The following is a 17,581-nucleotide window of genomic DNA, read 5'->3' as shown; positions in this document are numbered from 1 at the left end:
GGGGCGGTCCGTTCTGGGGAGCACACGGGGCGCCGCTGAGGATTCCCCACAAGCGCCACCCATCATTGACCTCACGGGCGCTCTTCCAACGTGCGTTCGTTATTTGTTTGTGCCTTCTACCTGGAGCGCAGGTGGACGTCCAGAGGACATCGTGCTGTCTCGGGGCTTGGCTGCCCTCAAGCACCATTCTCACAGGAAGGCGGGATAAACGCTCGGATCTTTACTTTCAGGGGCCACATCCCGCCTAGTCAGCGGGTGTCTTAGCGCTTTCCAGCCACGACGGGGGCGATTCCGGTGTTGGTATCGTCGTGACTCAACACACACGGAGTCACTGATGGGTTTCAGGGCGTTGCAACTGTTACCTTTATCGATAATAATTGACGCTTGCGACCTTTGACCTGGTATTTTCAGCCGTTGGTCACTTCTTTGTTTTCCGGGGTAAGGAGACGTTAGGCTCACCTCCGCCAGCATCTGCCATTTCTTCGAGGAATGGTGATTTCTCCCAGTGGGAAGTGGGGGTTAAATACCCTGCTCTTTGCTACTGGACTGGTTGATGATTCAAGGCCGTTTCAGAAGACAGAGCTGGACCGTTTTTAAGGATAAAAATCCACCAAGAACTCTCGTGGCAATTATTTTCCAAATTTAGGGCTACCTTGTCTGGAAAAATCTTATCAATAGACCTTAGTACCTCCTTCCATTCAGGCCCCAAATCCCACTTTCCAAAGATGCTGACAGGATTTCACCTTGGCACCTCGTGCAGCCTTAGACTAGAGCCGCCCAAAACGGCAGGTTCGCCGGAAGTGGTTTACGGCTCGGATTCTGCAGAAATTTTTGTCATTCTGGGGTATCTCACTTGGGGTGTGCAGTGAAGTTCATTTTATATTGCTTTCTGTCTTTTCTGCTTTAAAAGATTTCTTCTACTGTATTTTTCCATTTAAATTTTTAAAAGTATTCAGTTTTGAGAGAGAGAGAGAGAGAGAGAGAGAACAGGGGAGGGGCAGAGAGAGAGGGAGACACAGACTCGGAAGCAGGCTCCAGGCTCTGAGCCGTCAGCATGGTCACTTTGAACCCTGTCTACAAGTCCAACCTTGAGGTCGTCTGTGGGTTTGCTTCCGTCACTCGTGTTTTCTGCCTGGTTATCCCTCGTGTGTCCTCCTCATTTCGTGTCTAGGAATGTCTTTGTTTTGTGGTTTTGTGATCTGTCGCGGGACGGTCCTGATTTTCAAGTGCGTAAGGAGCACCCGGCCAGAGAGACCACACTCTGAGTCGGGAAACAAAGCTCAGCCATTCGAAAGGATGAGAGGTGAACGAAGTGTGTCCAGTGGGATCCACTCCCGGGCTGGGGAATATGGTGTCACGTCGTGTCGAGGGGCCACCATGCGGCTGTCAGAGCATCTAGAATAGGAAGGACAGGTGCTAGGAAGTGCTGACAAGGGCGTGGAGAAGCTGGGGCGCTCGCACATGGCTGGTGGGACGTTCTAGAAAACAGTTGGGTAGTTTCATCTATGGTTAGACGTGCACTTGCCCTGCGGCCCGCCAACTCCTCGTCTTAAGCGTTGACTCAAGTGGATTGAAGACCGTGTTCCCGTTGGATCCGCACGTAGGTGTTAATGGAGAGGGTAGCTGCGCGGCCAGCCTCACGCTGTTGGACGGGCGGGTGGTTGAGCAGACTCTGGGGCGTCCACGGGGTGGACAGCACTGAGCGACGAGAGGGAGGGAACACACCTCGGCTTGTGCGAATCGCAAGCCACCGTTTCGAGTGACAGAAGTGATGGCGAGTGGTCACATGCGGCGTGTGACCCCATCGTGTGCTGCTCGCAGTGGGACGGAGCTATCGTGGTAGGGAGCCCGTCACCGGCTTCCAGGCATCAGCGGTGGGGGAGGAGTGGCTCCGGGGACAGACGGGGCGGTTTTGCGGGGACAGAGCTGTTCTGCCTCCCGATTGTGATGGACTCCGCTCCAGCCCGCCATGAGCTCTTGTCTAGACAAACAGACGGGGTTTCCTTACCACCTACCCGGATTCCCGCCGGCACCTGTCAGATCCGGTCTCCCCAACGATAGAGTGAACTCTTTCTTTTTTTTTTCAACGTTTTATTTATTTTTGGGACAGAGAGAGACAGAGCATGAACGGGGGAGGGGCAGAGAGAGAGGGAGACACAGAATCAGAAACAGGCTCCAGGCTCTGAGCCATCAGCCCAGAGCCCGACGCGGGGCTCGAACTCACGGACCGCGAGATCGTGACCTGGCTGAAGTCGGACGCTTAACCGACTGCGCCACCCAGGCGCCCCATAGAGTGAACTCTTTCAAAATAAAATCTGACCACCGCGCCTGGATTCACTTTTCTCTCCCGTCCACCAGCCCCGTCTGCTCTGTTCCCCTTGACATTCTCTGGGGCCTCATCCCTCAGACGCTTCCGCCCCCGGGGCGGGGCCTTTGTGTATGCTCCCCCCGTCTCTCTCTCTTCTCAGATTCTGTGAATCCATCAAATATCAGAGTCTCCATCTCGGCCGACGGCTCAGCTCCGCCGTTGTCCTTTCTCATCGCACGTGTCCCGTCCGGCCCAGTCCGTGTGCATTTTACACTTACTTCTGTCGGATCGCTGCTTGGCGTCCCCAGGTGGTGAGCCCTCGAGGTCTGGGCCGCGGCCGCCTTGAGCCCTGGCCGGTGCTGGGCTGGGGCGGAACATGTGCTCAGTGAAAATCTGTGAGTAACTGCATGGACGTGGGAAGAAACAGAATGCATCAGACACACGTGTGCCCCCAGGGCCAGGTCTTTCTGGCCACAAAATGAGGTTGTTTCCTTTACTCTGAACCGTTTCTAATCATAATCAGACCAAAGAGAGCACTTTGAGATGCCAAGTGTGGAAAATGGACGGTTAAGCTGCACAGAGTGCCTGTCTGTGCTGCCCATCTGGCCCCACTTGGCCGGGTGCCCAGGAGGCCGCTGTGGACTCTGCCTGTGGCGCCGTGTGTGACCTGGGAAGCCACCCCACCCCCACTCCCCCTACCAATCCATTCGCCCCTGCTGGGCTGGCCTTGATGGTGACTTTGAGGAGTGATATGAAATACGTGAAGACAGGACCGAGAGCAAAGCACTGAGGGGTGTCCTCTGCGTCACGACCACCGTCTCGTCCCGCGACACCCCGAGATGCGGGGCACCTCCTCCTTTCCAGCAAGGCAGCCACGGGCTCACATCCTGCTTCCCGGCTTTTTGCCTCCTTATCTTTTGAAACGTTACTGCGTACGGGTGCCTGCTGTTCTCCTCGATGGGTTTCCTCAACTAATCCCCGTGGACAGGGGCCCTATTGCACCCGTTTCATAGGGAGGGTACTGAGGGGCAGACCCAGGTCCTCGTGAGATGGGAACTCATGTTGGGTGCACCCAAGATGACGCGATGAAAACCAGGACCCCAGACGAGTCTCCAGTCCTCTCCCATAACAACTTAGATTTCGGGGTGCGGTGGGGTTCCTCTCGGAGCGCTTGTCTACCATACACTGCCGAGGTCCTTCCTCCCCCCTTCCTGCCAGCTCTGTGCTCCCCTTTGCTGCCGATGCTGACACGTCCCCCAGGAATCGGCTGGATGTCCCTTCCTTGGAGAACCTTGTTATTGCCCCCGATCTGGTGAGCGCTCCTCGATTCCGGCCCTTGAAGCAGGCTACGCCCTTCTTTCGTAGCGTTTATTACGGGAAATAAGCAGCTACAGGATTCGTGCTGGCCCAGAGCAGCAGAAGGCTCCAGAAGGGAGGTTTTTCCGCCATGGTCCCTTTACTCGGCAGAGCCGTGCTTTCTTGTGGAGAAGATGGGCACTGGGGACGTGGGGGCACATATGCCCGGCCTCCCTCGAGGACCCGAAACTTGGGGGGAGCCGCGCGGTGAGCCCTTTTTATGTTACGGAGGATAGACATTAATGCCATGAAACACAAAGGAGCAAGGGACACGTGCCTCTGTGGAGCGGTCAGGGGAGGCTCTGCAGGGAGCTGGCATCGGTGTGCATTGAAGGTGAAGGGAGCTCGCTTCAGGCCAGCGCGGGAGAGGCCCCCATGTGCCTCGTCTGCCTGTGGACAGTCTGGAGAGATTGACGTGTGTGGCTCAGGACCGTGTCCTCAGAGGTGCCTCATGCAGAGGGGGAGTTGGTGCATTTTTATTGCACAAGCAGAGTGACGGTCATTTGGAGTCTCTGGCTGCCTTTCTTGCTCTGTTTATCCTCTGTTCGAAGCAGGGGCTGTGAAGCCAGACTGGGGTGAGTCTCGACCGTTTGAGCAGTCAGGCTGCGGGATCTAAACCAAGTGACGTAAAGTAACGTGGTCTTTCACGCGTCACTTCCCCCATCAGCGCTTGAAGAAGAATAAACGATGCCTGTGTCATAGGCGCTGCGATGGTGAACAGTAGGTCGTTTCTGGTGTTCACGTCACTGTCACCATCACAACCTCCTCCTCCTCCTCGTCGTCATTGTCACCACCACCATCGTCATCGTCATCAGAATCACTGGCACATTTTTCTAGCTCATCACCAAATTTATGAGCATATCACGTACTCGTGTGCCATGTGATTCTCACCAGTGTCCACAGGCTTCTGTACACGGTAATCACACCTTTCAGCTTTTCTAAGTTGAGTTGAATTTTGCCAAATGTGGCCATTTGTGACCTGGAAATCATGAGGCTGTTGAATCGACAAGGACAGTGGATTCAACATTTGGATATTGGCTCCGATACTCTGTTCTATGGTCTTGGTGGAATTAGTGATGTCTTCAACCCTTGAAACATCAATGGCCTAAACGAACCGGCAGTGACCCAGGCTAGTGTGGGGTTGTCCCAGAGGAGTCAGGAAAGGGAGGAGGTGTGGACAGCTCAGGGGTTCGGTGAGACTTGACAACCGGCTGATATTTGGGGAGGAGTGAGTCAGGAGGGTGTTGGAGGGTGGGCACCTGTCGAGGGTGGGCACCTGTCGAGGCTGGAGTGGGGCTGTCCACGTAGCAGACCGTTCGAAAGCGCCAGCGGTGGAGTCAGACGAGCCAGACGGGAGCCCGGCACCTGCTGTGTGACTTCGGACGTTCTTGGAACTTCTCTGAGACTCCGTTTCCTCACGTGGAAAATGGAACGGTAGGGGCCACTGACCAATAGGTTTGTTGTGAGCACTGAAAGGGGATGAGGGACACAGTGGGGGTTCATCTGCGTCATGATGCCTGAGCTCCGTTGGAGTAAGAAGCGACCCCGAATCTCAGCGGGTCGACGCGTCAAACCTTCTTTCTGCCTCACGCAACTTCTGCAGAGGCCCACGGGCTCTGGGCGACTGTCTGCGTCTTGGGCCAGCGTGCCCAAGGGAAGCCTTGATCCCCAGCACCCTCAGGTCAATCCGGGCCTCTCAGGTTGCGGCCGTGCGGGGAGCAGAGCCTGGCGCAGTTCCCGTCAGCAGGCGAGTGCTCGGGGTCGGGGCGGCACCCGTCACCTCTGCCTGGGACCCCCCCCCCCCCCCGCCGGGGCCAGAACTAGTCGAGTGGCCCCGCCTGTCTGCAAGGGGGAGAGGGGAGGCACAGTCCTCCTTGAGTCCTGGGAGGCGGACGGGTGTGAGGCTGACGTGTCAGGTGGGAGCGTTTCCGCTTTGCCGTCGCAGCGGGATTTGTGGAAGGCTTGAAGATCGCTGCTCACGTGTGTTAGGCCACACCCGCCTCTTGCCGCCACGCGCGGGCTTTGTCGCAGCAGCCCCGTTACACACCGCCGGGCCACTGTGTCTTGCTTCACAAGCACGAGGAAGAGGGGGTGTGCGGGGGGTCTCGGTGTCGGAGGCCAGGTGGGGGCCCCGTGAGAGGCTCTTGGGTCGCCAGGCCCTCAAAGTCTCCGGGCCACTGTCTGCATCTCGCATTGTGCTGGGTCACACCCGATTTCGAGATTTAAAAAACCTTGATGAGAAGCAAACGCCGGTTTTTAAAAGGAGCAAAAGTGCCTTTCGGCCTCTGGAGGCAGAGCCGCCGGGCCCCTCCCAACACGGACTGCGGCTCGGCCACTGGACTCTCCTGATGCGGACCGCGGCTGGGCCTCCAGACCCCCCCCCCCCCACGCGGACCGTGACTCGTTTCCAGAAAACCGGCAGGATGGCCCTACCCCCGTAATTTAGACCAAAGAATTACATGATCGGCTTGTAATGTAAAAATATGTTTTAACGTGTAAGTGATTGTGGTTCAGTTGGAACTAGGAGGGCTTCTTGGTTTATTTTTCCTTTGGAGGAAGGCGTAGGTGAGAAGCATTTCTTGGTCAGATTGAAACTTTGCACTGGGATGTGCCACATGGGTTCCCTAGGGGCGAGAACACACGTGCAGATGAGACCTTTGAAACTGCCGGGGAGACAGCGCCCCTGGAGGTGGAGGGGGCCACTGAGCCACAGGCTTCCCAGGACAGGGCCTCTGGGGTGAGGGGGCGAGAGCCCGGAGACGGACCTAGGTGGTAGCTGATGATGCCGAGGACGGGCCGAGTGGGGCCCCAGGAGCCACAGACCTCAAGGAGCCTGGGGTTTCCCTGGAACTTGAAGGAGGAAGAGTTTGGGGGTGCCCACGTAGCACAGGGTTTGGGGGTGTCCACGTGGCACAAGGTTTGGGGGTGTCCACGTGGCAGAGTTTGGGGATATCCACGTGGCACAGGGTTTTGGGGTATCCACATGGCACAGGTTTTGGGGGTGTCCACGTGGCACAGGGTTTTGGGGTGTCCACGTGGCACAAGGTTTGGGGGTGTCCACGTGTCACAGGGTTTGGGGGTGTCCACGTGTCACAGGGTTTGGGGGTGTCCACGTGTCACAGGGTTTTGGGGTGTCCACGTGGCACAGGGTTTTGGAGTGTCCACGTGGCACAAGGTTTGGGGATGTCCACGTGTCACAGGGTTTGGGGGTGTCCACGTGTCACAGGGTTTGGGGGTGTCCACGTGTCACAGGGTTTTGGGGTGTCCACGTGGCACAAGGTTTGGGGGTGCCCACGTGGCACAGGGTTTGGGGGTGCCCACATGTCACAGGGTTTGGGGGTCACATGGCACAGGGTTTGGGGGTGTCCACGTGGCACAAGGTTTGGGGATGTCCACGTGGCACAGGGTTTGGGGGTGCCCACGTGGCACAGGGTTTGGGGGTCACATGGCACAGGGTTTGGGGGTGTCCACGTGGCACAGAGTTGGGGGGTCATATGGCACAGGGTTTGGGGGTGTCCACGTGTCACAGGGTTTGGGGGTGTCCACGTGTCACAGGGTTTGGGGGTGTCCACGTGGCACAAGGTTTAGGGGTGTCCACGTGGCACAAGGTTTGGGGGTGTCCACGTGGCACAGGGTTTGGGGATGTCCACGTGGCACCGGGTTTGGGGGTGTCCATGTGGCACGAGGTTTGGGGGTGTCCACGTGGCACGAGGTTTGGGGGTATCCACATGGCACAAGGTTTGGGGGTGTCCACGTGGCACAGGGTTTTGGGGTGTCCATGTGGCACAGGGTTTGGCGGTGTCCACGTGGCACAGAGTTGGGGGGTATCCACGTGGCACAGGGTTTGGTGGTGTCCACGTGGCACAAGGTTTGGGGGTATCCAATGGCACAAGGTTTGGGGGTGCCCACGTGGCACAGGGGGGTGCAGTTCACTCGCTGTCTTCTGTGCCTTGACTTCCCCTCTGCACCCCCAGTCCCCTCTGTCTCCCCCCAGGACCTCGTCAAGCCTTCCACGAGAACGGGGCTCTGTTTGTTCACTACTCTGTGCCTCTCGTCATTTTAAGGCAAAGCACGTCCTTTGGTGTCCCAGATGGGAAGCTGGCAGGTTTCCGGAACGTGCTGCTCTTTGCTTTGGGGTCCAGAACGACAGGCCGAGGGGCGTCTCGCCGGGGACGGCCTGTCCTGCACACTGTCCCCGCCAGTCCGCTCTCTGCCCGCCCTGCCCGTGTCCGAAGCGTGGAAACGCGTCACTCACTAACCTGGCCGCCTCGTCTGGGTGACGGTGATGTCGGGTGCCGCACAGAGGTGATTTGTCGGGCTCCGCGGGTGGAGGAGACGGTTGGAACAAGGGCACAAGAAAATCTATTGTGAATTAATAGCGACAGATCCAGGCAGATGGGGAAAGTGAAAAGCTAATCAAAGTGCAGATCAAGGAGGTGGAAAATGAAGATTGAGGATATGAAGCTCTCGCGGGCGTCCCGGTGGTTGCCGTCTGCAGCTCCCCGATTGCCTTTTGCACGATTTCGGTGGTGCCTTCTCAGTCGTTGAGACCCTTCCCGGGCCCTGTACCGCGTGGCTGGAATGTGCTGTCAGTGGAGAGGCGGGCTGATGAACTCAGACTCCCCGCCGTCCCCTGTAAACGCTGCGTCTTGGAGGACGGAGGGCGTCCTGAGCCACAGACGGGCGCTGGGGAAGCTGTCTGTGTCTCCCTCCGAAACCAGTGCCCGGCACGCGGATGAAAGGAATCTTGGCGTTCGTGGCATAGCGTAATAGAAACAGAGATAGGTCGGCCTGAGTTCCTGCCCTATTGGTGACTCTCCCTGGGTTACTGCAGATGTCACCAGGATTTACGTGCAAAATGACCCACGTGCTGCTCTGTGCAGTGTGACGCCCCCGGGAGGCTACGCGACAATCAGCCACCCACGCCCGTACCGCACGCCGTCTGGCCACCGCAGGCAGGCACAGAGGCCTTGAGGGCTGAGGGAGGAGCCGCCTGGAGGTCATCGGGCATCCACTGGGAGACCCTGCCCCCCAGGGCTGTAGCCGTGGCTGTGGCAGTGGCAGTGCACGGAGGCTTTACTGTGTGTCACCACCTCCAGTGGATGCTGTGGGCGTCGAGGGGGTGCAGCCTGCGTGCTGCTCGCCATCTGCTCCCGGGCGCACAGGACGGTCCCAGGCAGGAATGACGTGGCGCAAATGTCCACAGCTCTGGGCCGGGGGCCTTATCCTGGGACGGCTGTCCACAGTGGCCGAGGGTCCGTCGCCAGATGTGCTGAGGGTGCGAGTTTGGTTTGGGCGCCCAAAGACTGGCCTTTCCTGTGCGCTCCAGGCTCCTGCTCGACCCCAACTCTGGGTGAGCCTGCATGCTCCCTCGGTCCCTGCCCGCGTGACCTGCTCACCATGCCTGGGGTCCTTGGGCTTTGCTGCTCTGCTTCTGGAGGACAGGTCCCGTCACTGTCCCCACCCCCCCACCCCCCCAGGGGTCCTGGGGAGCCACTTCAGCCAGCCTCGGGTGTCCAGGCCACGGCTTGGAGCCAGTCCGCACGGCCAGCTCCGGGGAGCCACGCCAGTGGGCCCCAGGGACGCTGATGTCGGGCCCTGCCGGTTGGCCAGGCGGCAGCCAGGCCCGAGAAGGCTCGGCCTCCGCTCACTCCGCGTCTCTTGGCACCCACATGTAAAATAAGATGCAATGGGTGAGCTGCTGAATTTCATACCACGGGCGTTCTCCCCATTCAGGGAAGGGAGAGTGCTGTGCGCGGGAGTCTCCTGCCACAGCGTGTCCTGAGCCGGGCCCACCTTGATGAGGACTGGCAGGGCAGGGGAGTGGGTGAGGCCCGGGGAGGCCGTCTGCATGCGCCCCGGGTGCGCTGCCACAGAACACAGGCAGGCTGGCCGCGTGTGGTGCTCACAGGTCACACGCGGCCCCAAACCTCTCCGTTCTGCTGTTTAGGCTTCTGGACGCTTCTCACTGCTCACTCATCAGACCATCCTCTGAGGGGTCTGTGCTGACAAGCTCCCGCTGTGGCTGAAGCTGTCTGTCTCCCGTGGCTCTTTCCACTTTTCTCCACGGTTTTCGAAGTTACCTTAATATTTGCCTTTACTCTCAACATGACTGTATCTCCTTGGTAAGTGCCCATTGCTCCTTGTAGAAAATCAGAACTGTTCTTTTTTTGTTGCTTTCAATGCTATTTGCCCAAGATATGCCTGTATTTCTCTTCTCCCTCTTTCTCTAACCGTATTAAATACACACACACACACACACACACACACATTATCCTCATTGGGGCTTGAACCCACAAACTGTGAGGTCATGACCGGAGCTGAAGTCAGATGCTTAACTGGCTGTGCCACCCAGGCGCCCCCTCATTGTACTTTTTTAAGGCTTGTAAACACCACACGGCTTGAATTGTTTTAACATGATGTGCTTGAGAGCCTGCACCTTTTAAAAGGTATATTTAACTCATTTATATTTATTGGGTTACTCATATAATTGGACTAATCTGCCAACTTATTTTGTTCTTTGTGGGTATCGACCCCTCTCTTTGCTTCTGTTTTGTCCCTCTTTTCTTGCCGTTAGTCTTATTGACGTGATTTTCTTGAGAGGCACCCATTTCAGTGACTGAGGACAGACGCGGCCCCCTCTTTGGATTCTAGTTCTACCACTTACCAGCTAAGTGTTCTTGGACAAGCACCTCACCTCCAGGTGTCTTTGATTTTCTCTCTGTAAAACGGGATAATAATAGCCCTTTCTCACAGTGTTTGGGTGAAGAGTAAGTGAATCAATGTCTGTGAAGTGTCTGCGGAGAACTATATAATCATTAGCCTGTGTATTCAGTTTGTCTCCCTCAATTTGGTACATTTTATGTGTGTGTGTGTCTATACGAATAAAGAATATTTATCACTCTTGCATTTTAGCATATTTTTTATGATGAAGTCTGAGGTTATTCAGTGTGTCTGTCCTCTTCCCGAATGTGACCAGGGTGTCAGCACCTCTTAACTTCCTTCCAGGCCCGCCCCTCACAGCCCCCATGCTCTGGAAGGTGCTGCTCTGGAGCGGCCGGCTTTGACCTGTGGGGCGTGTAGGTCTTCTGTCTCTGGGATCTGTCTCACAGATGGTCCAGCAAGATTTGTGGAAGATTCCTATCTCTTAGCTTGTAGAATATTACCCCTCCACATCATTTCTGTCCTCCTGCCCATCCTGGTGGGTGAGTGCTGGACAGACGGGCATTTAGACGGAACTGTCAGCGGGCACCCTTTCTCCCTGGGCCCCCATCACCACCAAGGTGGCAGGCTGGTCCGGGGCCGCTGGTTCACACCCTGAACAAGGGGATGCGAGGTGCTGCTGCCGGGCTGGGCCTCCTGGGGGGCAGCCAGGGGCTGTGGCAGCACAGAATGCTTGTCATTTACTGAGCTCGCAAAACCCCAATCCCAAAGACAAGCGGCTTCCCCTGATGCCGCTGAGTGAGGACGAGCGAGGACAGGGAAGGGGCCCCGGTGCAGCAGGAATAACGTCTGGCTCTTTACCTGAAATCACTTCTGAGTTCTGCAACCACCTTCGCAAAAAAGGGGAAAAAATTAAATAGGTCCCAGGAGTGGGTTTTTAACTTTAATTTTTTTAAGAATATAATTTTATATTAGGTTCATTATTTTACTTGACTTGACTTGATTATTGTTTTCATCCAGAAACCCAGCTCCAAGCTAAGATAAATTTCAACTAAACACTGGAATAGAATCCAATTTAGATGTTCCACTAATTCAGGAAACCTAATTAACTCGGTTCTGCCGTTTGGGTCCGTTTGCCGGGATGTGATGTTTCTGTTTGGTAAGCAGATAAGGAGATAAATGGGTCACTGTATTTATGACTGCTCATTATTCCTTTAATATCCACACCGGAGAGTGCGCGTTCTGATCACAATTAAAATGCTTTTATACCATTTTAGCAGTAATTGAGCGAACCCGGCAATTTGTACTTTGATTCTCTCAGTTAAGTAATTGACGATCACAAGCCATCATTGGTTAATAACACGTTCAATCACTCGCGTTCTGCTGTGTATTTAAAAATAGCTCAGGAGTGCACTGCTATTCTGCGTGGACAGGGGGGCACCTGTGCACTAACGGTGGCTTCTGGGGGCCACTGCCCGGAGTTCCAGGGAGTGAAGTCTGGCATGGTCTCCAGGCGGCTGCCGGCATCACCGCGGATAATGCAGCCCCAGGAGTCGCGGCCATTCCCAATACCTCCTGATACGAGCCAACAGGATAAGCAGGATGCGGGCAGAGCCCCCCGCAGGTCTGTGGCCAGCCTGCAGCCCGACTGTGGGGCCCAGCTCAGAGATCGTGGGTGTGCAGACACTTCTACCAGGAGCTCGCCTTCAGGCAAAGGGCGCGCCCCAGAGAGAGCCCGGCCGGGGCTGGAGGGGTGGGGGGGGGTCTGTCCAACTGGCTTCTGGCGTCCTGAGCCTGAACAGCAGCCGCCCCGGAGGGGTCCGCCTGGGGTGCAGGGTGGAGGCACTCTCCTCACTCCCGTGGGTGGGAGGTCCCCAAAATGCACCTGAACAGGTAGGATTCCCAGAGGCACGGGGAGCAGACGGCACCCTCACAAGTCATGTTCCCAGGGTCCAGCTGGGGCCTAGAGAGCCAGCCTGTCCTGGGCAAGGGCACTGGGGGTCCTGCAGGAGGCAGCAGTGGCCACAGGGGGACCCTGTGCCGGGTCCCAGCTGCCCAGCACAGCCTGAGGGACCTGAGGCCAGAGCGCAAATCCAGATTTGGGTGGAGACATCCTGGTGGAAGGCAGAGGGCAGGGGAGGTATGGAGCCCGTCCACCCACACCCGGCTCTGCCCACTCGGGACCCCGAGCCCCTTCAGGGAGCTGCTGATCACGGAGCCTGGGGTGCGCTGGGCCGTGTTCCGGATGTAATCGTGACCCTGCAGTCGGCGGAGGGAGGCAGGTGCCCCGCGAGGAAGGATCTGACTCTAGCCCTACAGGAGTGCGATCACGGAAATGCCCTGGCCTCTCTCGTGTCCTCTGCTCAAACCCCAAAACAGCTGGCTTGTGGGGAGTTGCTGGCCGCAGCCCCCGTCTCCCCCGGGGCTCGGTGGCACTTTGGGTCGGGTCCGGGCATGATGCCTGAGAAAGGGCTCTCGGCTGGGGAACCAGGGGAACCAGGGGAAGAACGTCTGGGGTTAGAGCTTGGCTCGATGCTGGGGCCTGGTGACCTGGAGACCCCTTTAGCTGCGGGCTCGGCTACCCCAGGCCTGTCTTCTGTTCCCTTCTCTCCTCCTGCCGGGCCCTCTGTGGTGACGGTGATGCTGTTGTGTGCTAATGAGGCCTTACTGGTGTCGTTCACAGAGACTCTGCAGCTTCTGGGTGCAGGGGCTCGGTGTGATCGTCTGTCAGGGACGGAGGGGGAAGGAGAGACAGGCAGTGAACGGAGCCCAAGAAACAGCCGCCGGGTGGCTGGCGGGGAGCTGGCGGGAGGTTAGCGCCGCTGAGGGTGGGCGGGCTGGCACGGAGCTGCCCTGGGGAGGGGCCGCTTCCTGCCCACGAGAGCCTCATAGACTCTGTCGGCCCCCAGGAGACCAGGCCTGGCCTTGGACAGTTAGGAGGGGTTCCCAGCAGTCCTAAAGATCATGTCCGGCTGACGCCGGTCAGAACCCCGCACAGCAGGAGGAGGAAGTGCCTACGTCCCAGACGGCAGACGGCAGCTGGGTCTGCCCGACCAAGCCACCCCGGGTGTGTAACGAGCCGTCCCCGCACCTGCCGTTGTGTCCTGTGGTCCTGGCTGGCCTGGCCGGGCTGTGTGCCCTGCAGGTTGGGGGCTGGGCCTCCGTCCTCCACCGAGGGGGCCCCAGCAGGCGAGCCCGGTGCCGCCCCTGTGCACCTGCCGTGTGGCGCCCAGAACAGCCTGCAGTAGCCCGTGGGGCCGGCTGTCCCTGAGTCTCTGCGGGAGCCCAGTGAGTCGAGGACAGTCCAGCGCAGGGGCGAGTCCAACGCAGGGGAGAGGTTCTGCTTCTTGCTGGGCGCTGCCCCCAGGTCACCGGGCATTGGGAGGCGTGAGTGGGGGGAGGAAGCCCCCAGCCCTGCTCTGCGGGGTCTGGGATTCCCTCCTGTGACCGCCTCGTGGCCGTGAGGCCCGGGGAAGACCTCAGCCCCACCCCCCCCGCATCAGCTTCCCCGAATGTAGACGGATAGGAACACAGCCTCGTGCAGATTAGCCCAGGTGACTATGTGGGATTCTTGGCTTCTCGCCTGGCACTCGGGAATAATGAATAATCCCTCTTTTTGTTGGCGTTGGTCTGAAAAGCTCACACTGTCCATTATCAAGAAGGAATTTGGCAAATTGTGTTAAACATCGAGTATCCTTGGTCTGTATAAAGTCGATGCACTTTTTTTTTGGTAAAGATGTAACTCGGAAAAATAAATAGGCAGGAACAGCCGCTGGGCGTGTGTAAGTCGGGAGTTGCTCTTTTAATGGTGGCGTCGGCGTCGGTCGGGGTGGCCGGACTGGTGGCACCGGCTGCCCCGAGGGCAGAACTCTGTGCGGGCGGCTTGCGGGGGCCACCCCCCCGGGCTCCTGAGGTCGGGGCCACATGTCCGTCCCCCAGTCTCCGCCGCTACCCTTCAGGAACGTGGCTTCCGGACACGTGTCTCTTCCCAGCTGGAGCACCTCCCTCTCCCTGGGAAGCCGCCACGGCCCGGCCGGGACGCTCGGCACCTGGTCAATGGAGGGTTTTCTCCTGTCCTCAGCGCTGTGGGAGGAGAGAGTGCCCCCTCCTGCCCGACCAGGCCCAGTCCCCGGATGCTCCTCGGGCTCTGTCAGCCATGGAGATGCCCCGAGAGCTCTGTTTCCAGACCCACCAGCGAGGCCCGGTGCCCCCAGGACCACATCCTTCGCGGCAGGATGGGTTTTCAGGGTGCCGTGAGTCCTGACCTGCCCTCACTCAGCGACGTCTTCTGGCCGAAGTGTGCTTGCCCGGCTCTGCTTTGTAGGAAGCAGCCCTGACCCTCCGGTGGACCCCCTTCCAGGCCACGGCCGGTGTAGCCAACAGTGGACAGAAGTCATTCAGAGAAGGACCAGAGGCTCCAAGAAAGGTCAGGGCAGAGATGGTCAAAGGTAAAGTTATAATTTTGTTTTAAATTTTTAACTGTTTATTTTTGAAAGAGAGGGGGAAAGTACGAGTGGGAGAGGGGCGGGGGGGGGGGGGACACAGAATCAGAAGCAGGCTCCAGGGTCCGAGCTGTCCGCACAGAGCCCGACGCGGGGCTCGAACCCACGAACCACAAGATCATGACCTGAGTGGAAGTCGGACGCTCAACCGACTGAGCCACCCAGGCGCCCCAGAAACTCCTTCCTAATGTATTTAAAACCATGCATTTCAGGGAAATAGAAAAGTCCACATTGAGCCCAGTGACCCAGCAAGAGTGAGAGAAAAAACCCCGCTCCAGAGCGTGTCCGGGCCCCTGTGCCTTGTACGCGATGGTTTCGAGCCTTCACGCCACGGAGGTTCCCACATTACCCAGGTTTTTACAGACAAGGAAACGATGCACAATGTGCGTTTAGTCTTTCAGACGCCGCGCGGCTCGTGCGGGGCCTCAAGGTGGGTGGTGCTCGTGGTGGGAGTCAGGCCTCGCTGAGGGCCACGAGGTGGCGTGGGCGGAGCCCCGTGGTGAGCGGGTCCTGGGGCGCGACCCGCCCGGGGTGTGGGTCGCAGCAGGACGGCGGCCCGGACCCGCGGGGGGAGGGCCACGCGGCTTTACTCTCCAGTGTCTTTCACGCGTGGCTTTCCGTTACTCTGTTTTCTTCATGTGGCACGTGTCGCTCTTGAAATTCGTGAGCCGTCATCGTAGTTTTCAGGAGCACCACCGCTAGCGGCTGGGAGGAGGTGGGAGTAGAATTGGCGCAGTCGAGTTGGGGGCGTCGTGGGGGTGGGGACACAGGCCTCTTTGGGGGGGACAGCTAAACAGCCCGGATCAGCCCCAAGAAGGTGACAGAAGGGAACCCCGGGGGCAGAGGGTGTGCAGGGTCCCGTACCTGCAGGGCGGGCGGGTGGGGGTGTGGGCGGGGGCCTGGGTCTCCGGTGACAGTCGAGCGGGGGCAGCCCTTTCCTGCTGTGGCCCCTCGTCTTCCCCCAGAACCGCTGGTGACACAGGTCGGTGAGGGTGGGCTCATTCCAGATGAATCCATGCAAACTGTGAGCTCGGGCCTATAGAGAACCAGTCTTTGTTAAAATCCACCCAAATTCTGGGCCCTGAGGGTGGGTGCCCCCCCCCCCCCGCTCTGTGGGTATCATGCTGTTCCTGTTACCCGGTGAGGCCCCACATGGGGGCTTCTGATCGTACCTCTTCTCCTGAAGCCACGTGGTGAGGCCAGCCCCCCTCCCGTCCCCGCCCCGGAAAGCCCTCCTTCCACCTGGCTCTCGGGAGTTCTGCCCCAGGTCTGCCCGCTCCAGGAATGTCTCTGCGTTTCCAGAACCCGGCTGTTCATGGGCCTGGCCGGAGCATGTTGGTGTGGACAGGGACCCCTGTAGCACCATGGGGACATCCGGACAGACCAGCACAGCCCCGGGACCCTGGATAGTCACCCCCAGCAGTGTTTTCCTGGAGAAGAGCTCATTCTGCCCTCAGAGGGTCTCGGTCTTAGACCATCGCTTGCTGGATGATCAAACCACACGCCCGTTTCTGCCTCAAGGACGTGTTCCCGTCTTTTCTGGAGGGCGGTGATGCGGCTCCAGCTGGGGGCTCGGGCTCAGTGTCGTCTTTATCGTAAACCTTCCTTGTCAGGCCTAAAATAAAGTGCCATCATTCATTTGAATAAATATCGGATAAGTATGAAGTTCACTAACTTTGTGTCTGAGACAAAACCCTCAAGCCCCAATCTCATGTCCTTAAATGTCTCAATCTTGCCTGAATTTGGGGCTGTCATCTTTCATGAGCTACTAACACTGTGTCTTTGCTTCATTGTTTAATGAAGTTGTAAATGTCAAGGCCAATTCAGTGTCTGGAGTGAAGTTTCTTTCTGCTTTATCGGACATCCCATTAAGACTTTATAGTTCATCTAATTTTCTGCGTGTGGACCAGAACAAAAGCATTTCTTCTGATTTCTTTCATAAACGGAACTATAGAAAGCGTTTTTCCAGTAAGTCCTTTGGTGTTGGGGGGGGTGGAAGTTGTGTGGCCCCATGCAGGGCACACCGAGTGTGTGGTGGGCCCGTCAGCTATTGTGTGAGGTCGCTGCGTGACAGGTAGTCACGTCTCCTCCAAGAAGCATCAGTGTCGCGACTGCTGGCTTCTGCGGGACAGTCTCCGTCCTGGGCGGAGCCCGGTGACCAGTCTGGGGTTGGATGAAGGCTGGTGACTTGTGCTGGCTTTAGCGGGGTGACTGGGGTGCCGAGCATCACTTCCTCCAGCCCAGGCACGTCTGCAAGCTGCCCAGGGGTCGGCGGGGCAGGTGTCGAGGATGTGTGTGTGTGTATGTGTGTGTGTGTGTGTGTGTGTGTAGGGGAGGAAGGTGTAGTGACCATCTGTGAACTGCAAGGGTGTGGGGCGGGGGGGGGGCTCCCCGAGTTGAAAGAAAAAAAGAAAGATGATAAACAGAAACTTGACACAACATCAAAAAAAGAGGAGAGGAGGGGGCACCTGGGTGGCTCAGTCAGTTAAGCATCTGACTCTTGGTCGTGATCTCGAGGTTTGTGGGTTCAAGCCCCGTGTCCGGTTCTGTGCTGACTGTGCAGAGCCTGCTTGGGATTCTCTCTCTCTCTGCGCCCCCACCCTCCCCCCCCCAAATAAAAAAAATAAACTTTAAAAAAAGAGGAGGTAAAAACAGTAGGAAAAGGTAGAGTTGAAAATGAATAAAATAAGTAACAGGGAAGAAATAAAATTAAGAATATTAATGCAACTTAACGTGAATAGAATAAATTCTC

The 17,581-nt window shown here is 57.6% G+C and overlaps 1 protein-coding gene across 1 annotated transcript; it reads left to right on the top strand.

The window, feature by feature from the left end:
* Positions 1–7,389: 7,389 nt before the first annotated feature.
* Positions 7,390–15,562, top strand: LOC123386782. Its single transcript, XM_045062534.1, has 2 exons — positions 7,390–14,775; positions 15,042–15,562. The coding sequence occupies exon 1, from the start codon at positions 11,930–11,932 to the stop codon at positions 13,142–13,144; it is 1,215 nt and encodes a 404-aa protein (XP_044918469.1). The 5' UTR covers positions 7,390–11,929; the 3' UTR covers positions 13,145–14,775; positions 15,042–15,562.
* The last annotated feature ends 2,019 nt before the right edge of the window (positions 15,563–17,581 follow it).

This window comes from Felis catus, chromosome B4, assembly GCF_018350175.1.
Source record: "Felis catus isolate Fca126 chromosome B4, F.catus_Fca126_mat1.0, whole genome shotgun sequence".
NCBI lineage: Eukaryota > Metazoa > Chordata > Mammalia > Carnivora > Felidae > Felis > Felis catus.
This window is presented reverse-complemented; position numbering and strand designations above follow the sequence as displayed.

What these genes read in the sequence shown, in the direction of transcription:
- LOC123386782 (XM_045062534.1), top strand. Translation starts at nt 11,930, where the DNA reads ATGCGGGCAGAGCCCCCCGCAGGTCTGTGGCCAGCCTGCAGCCCGACT.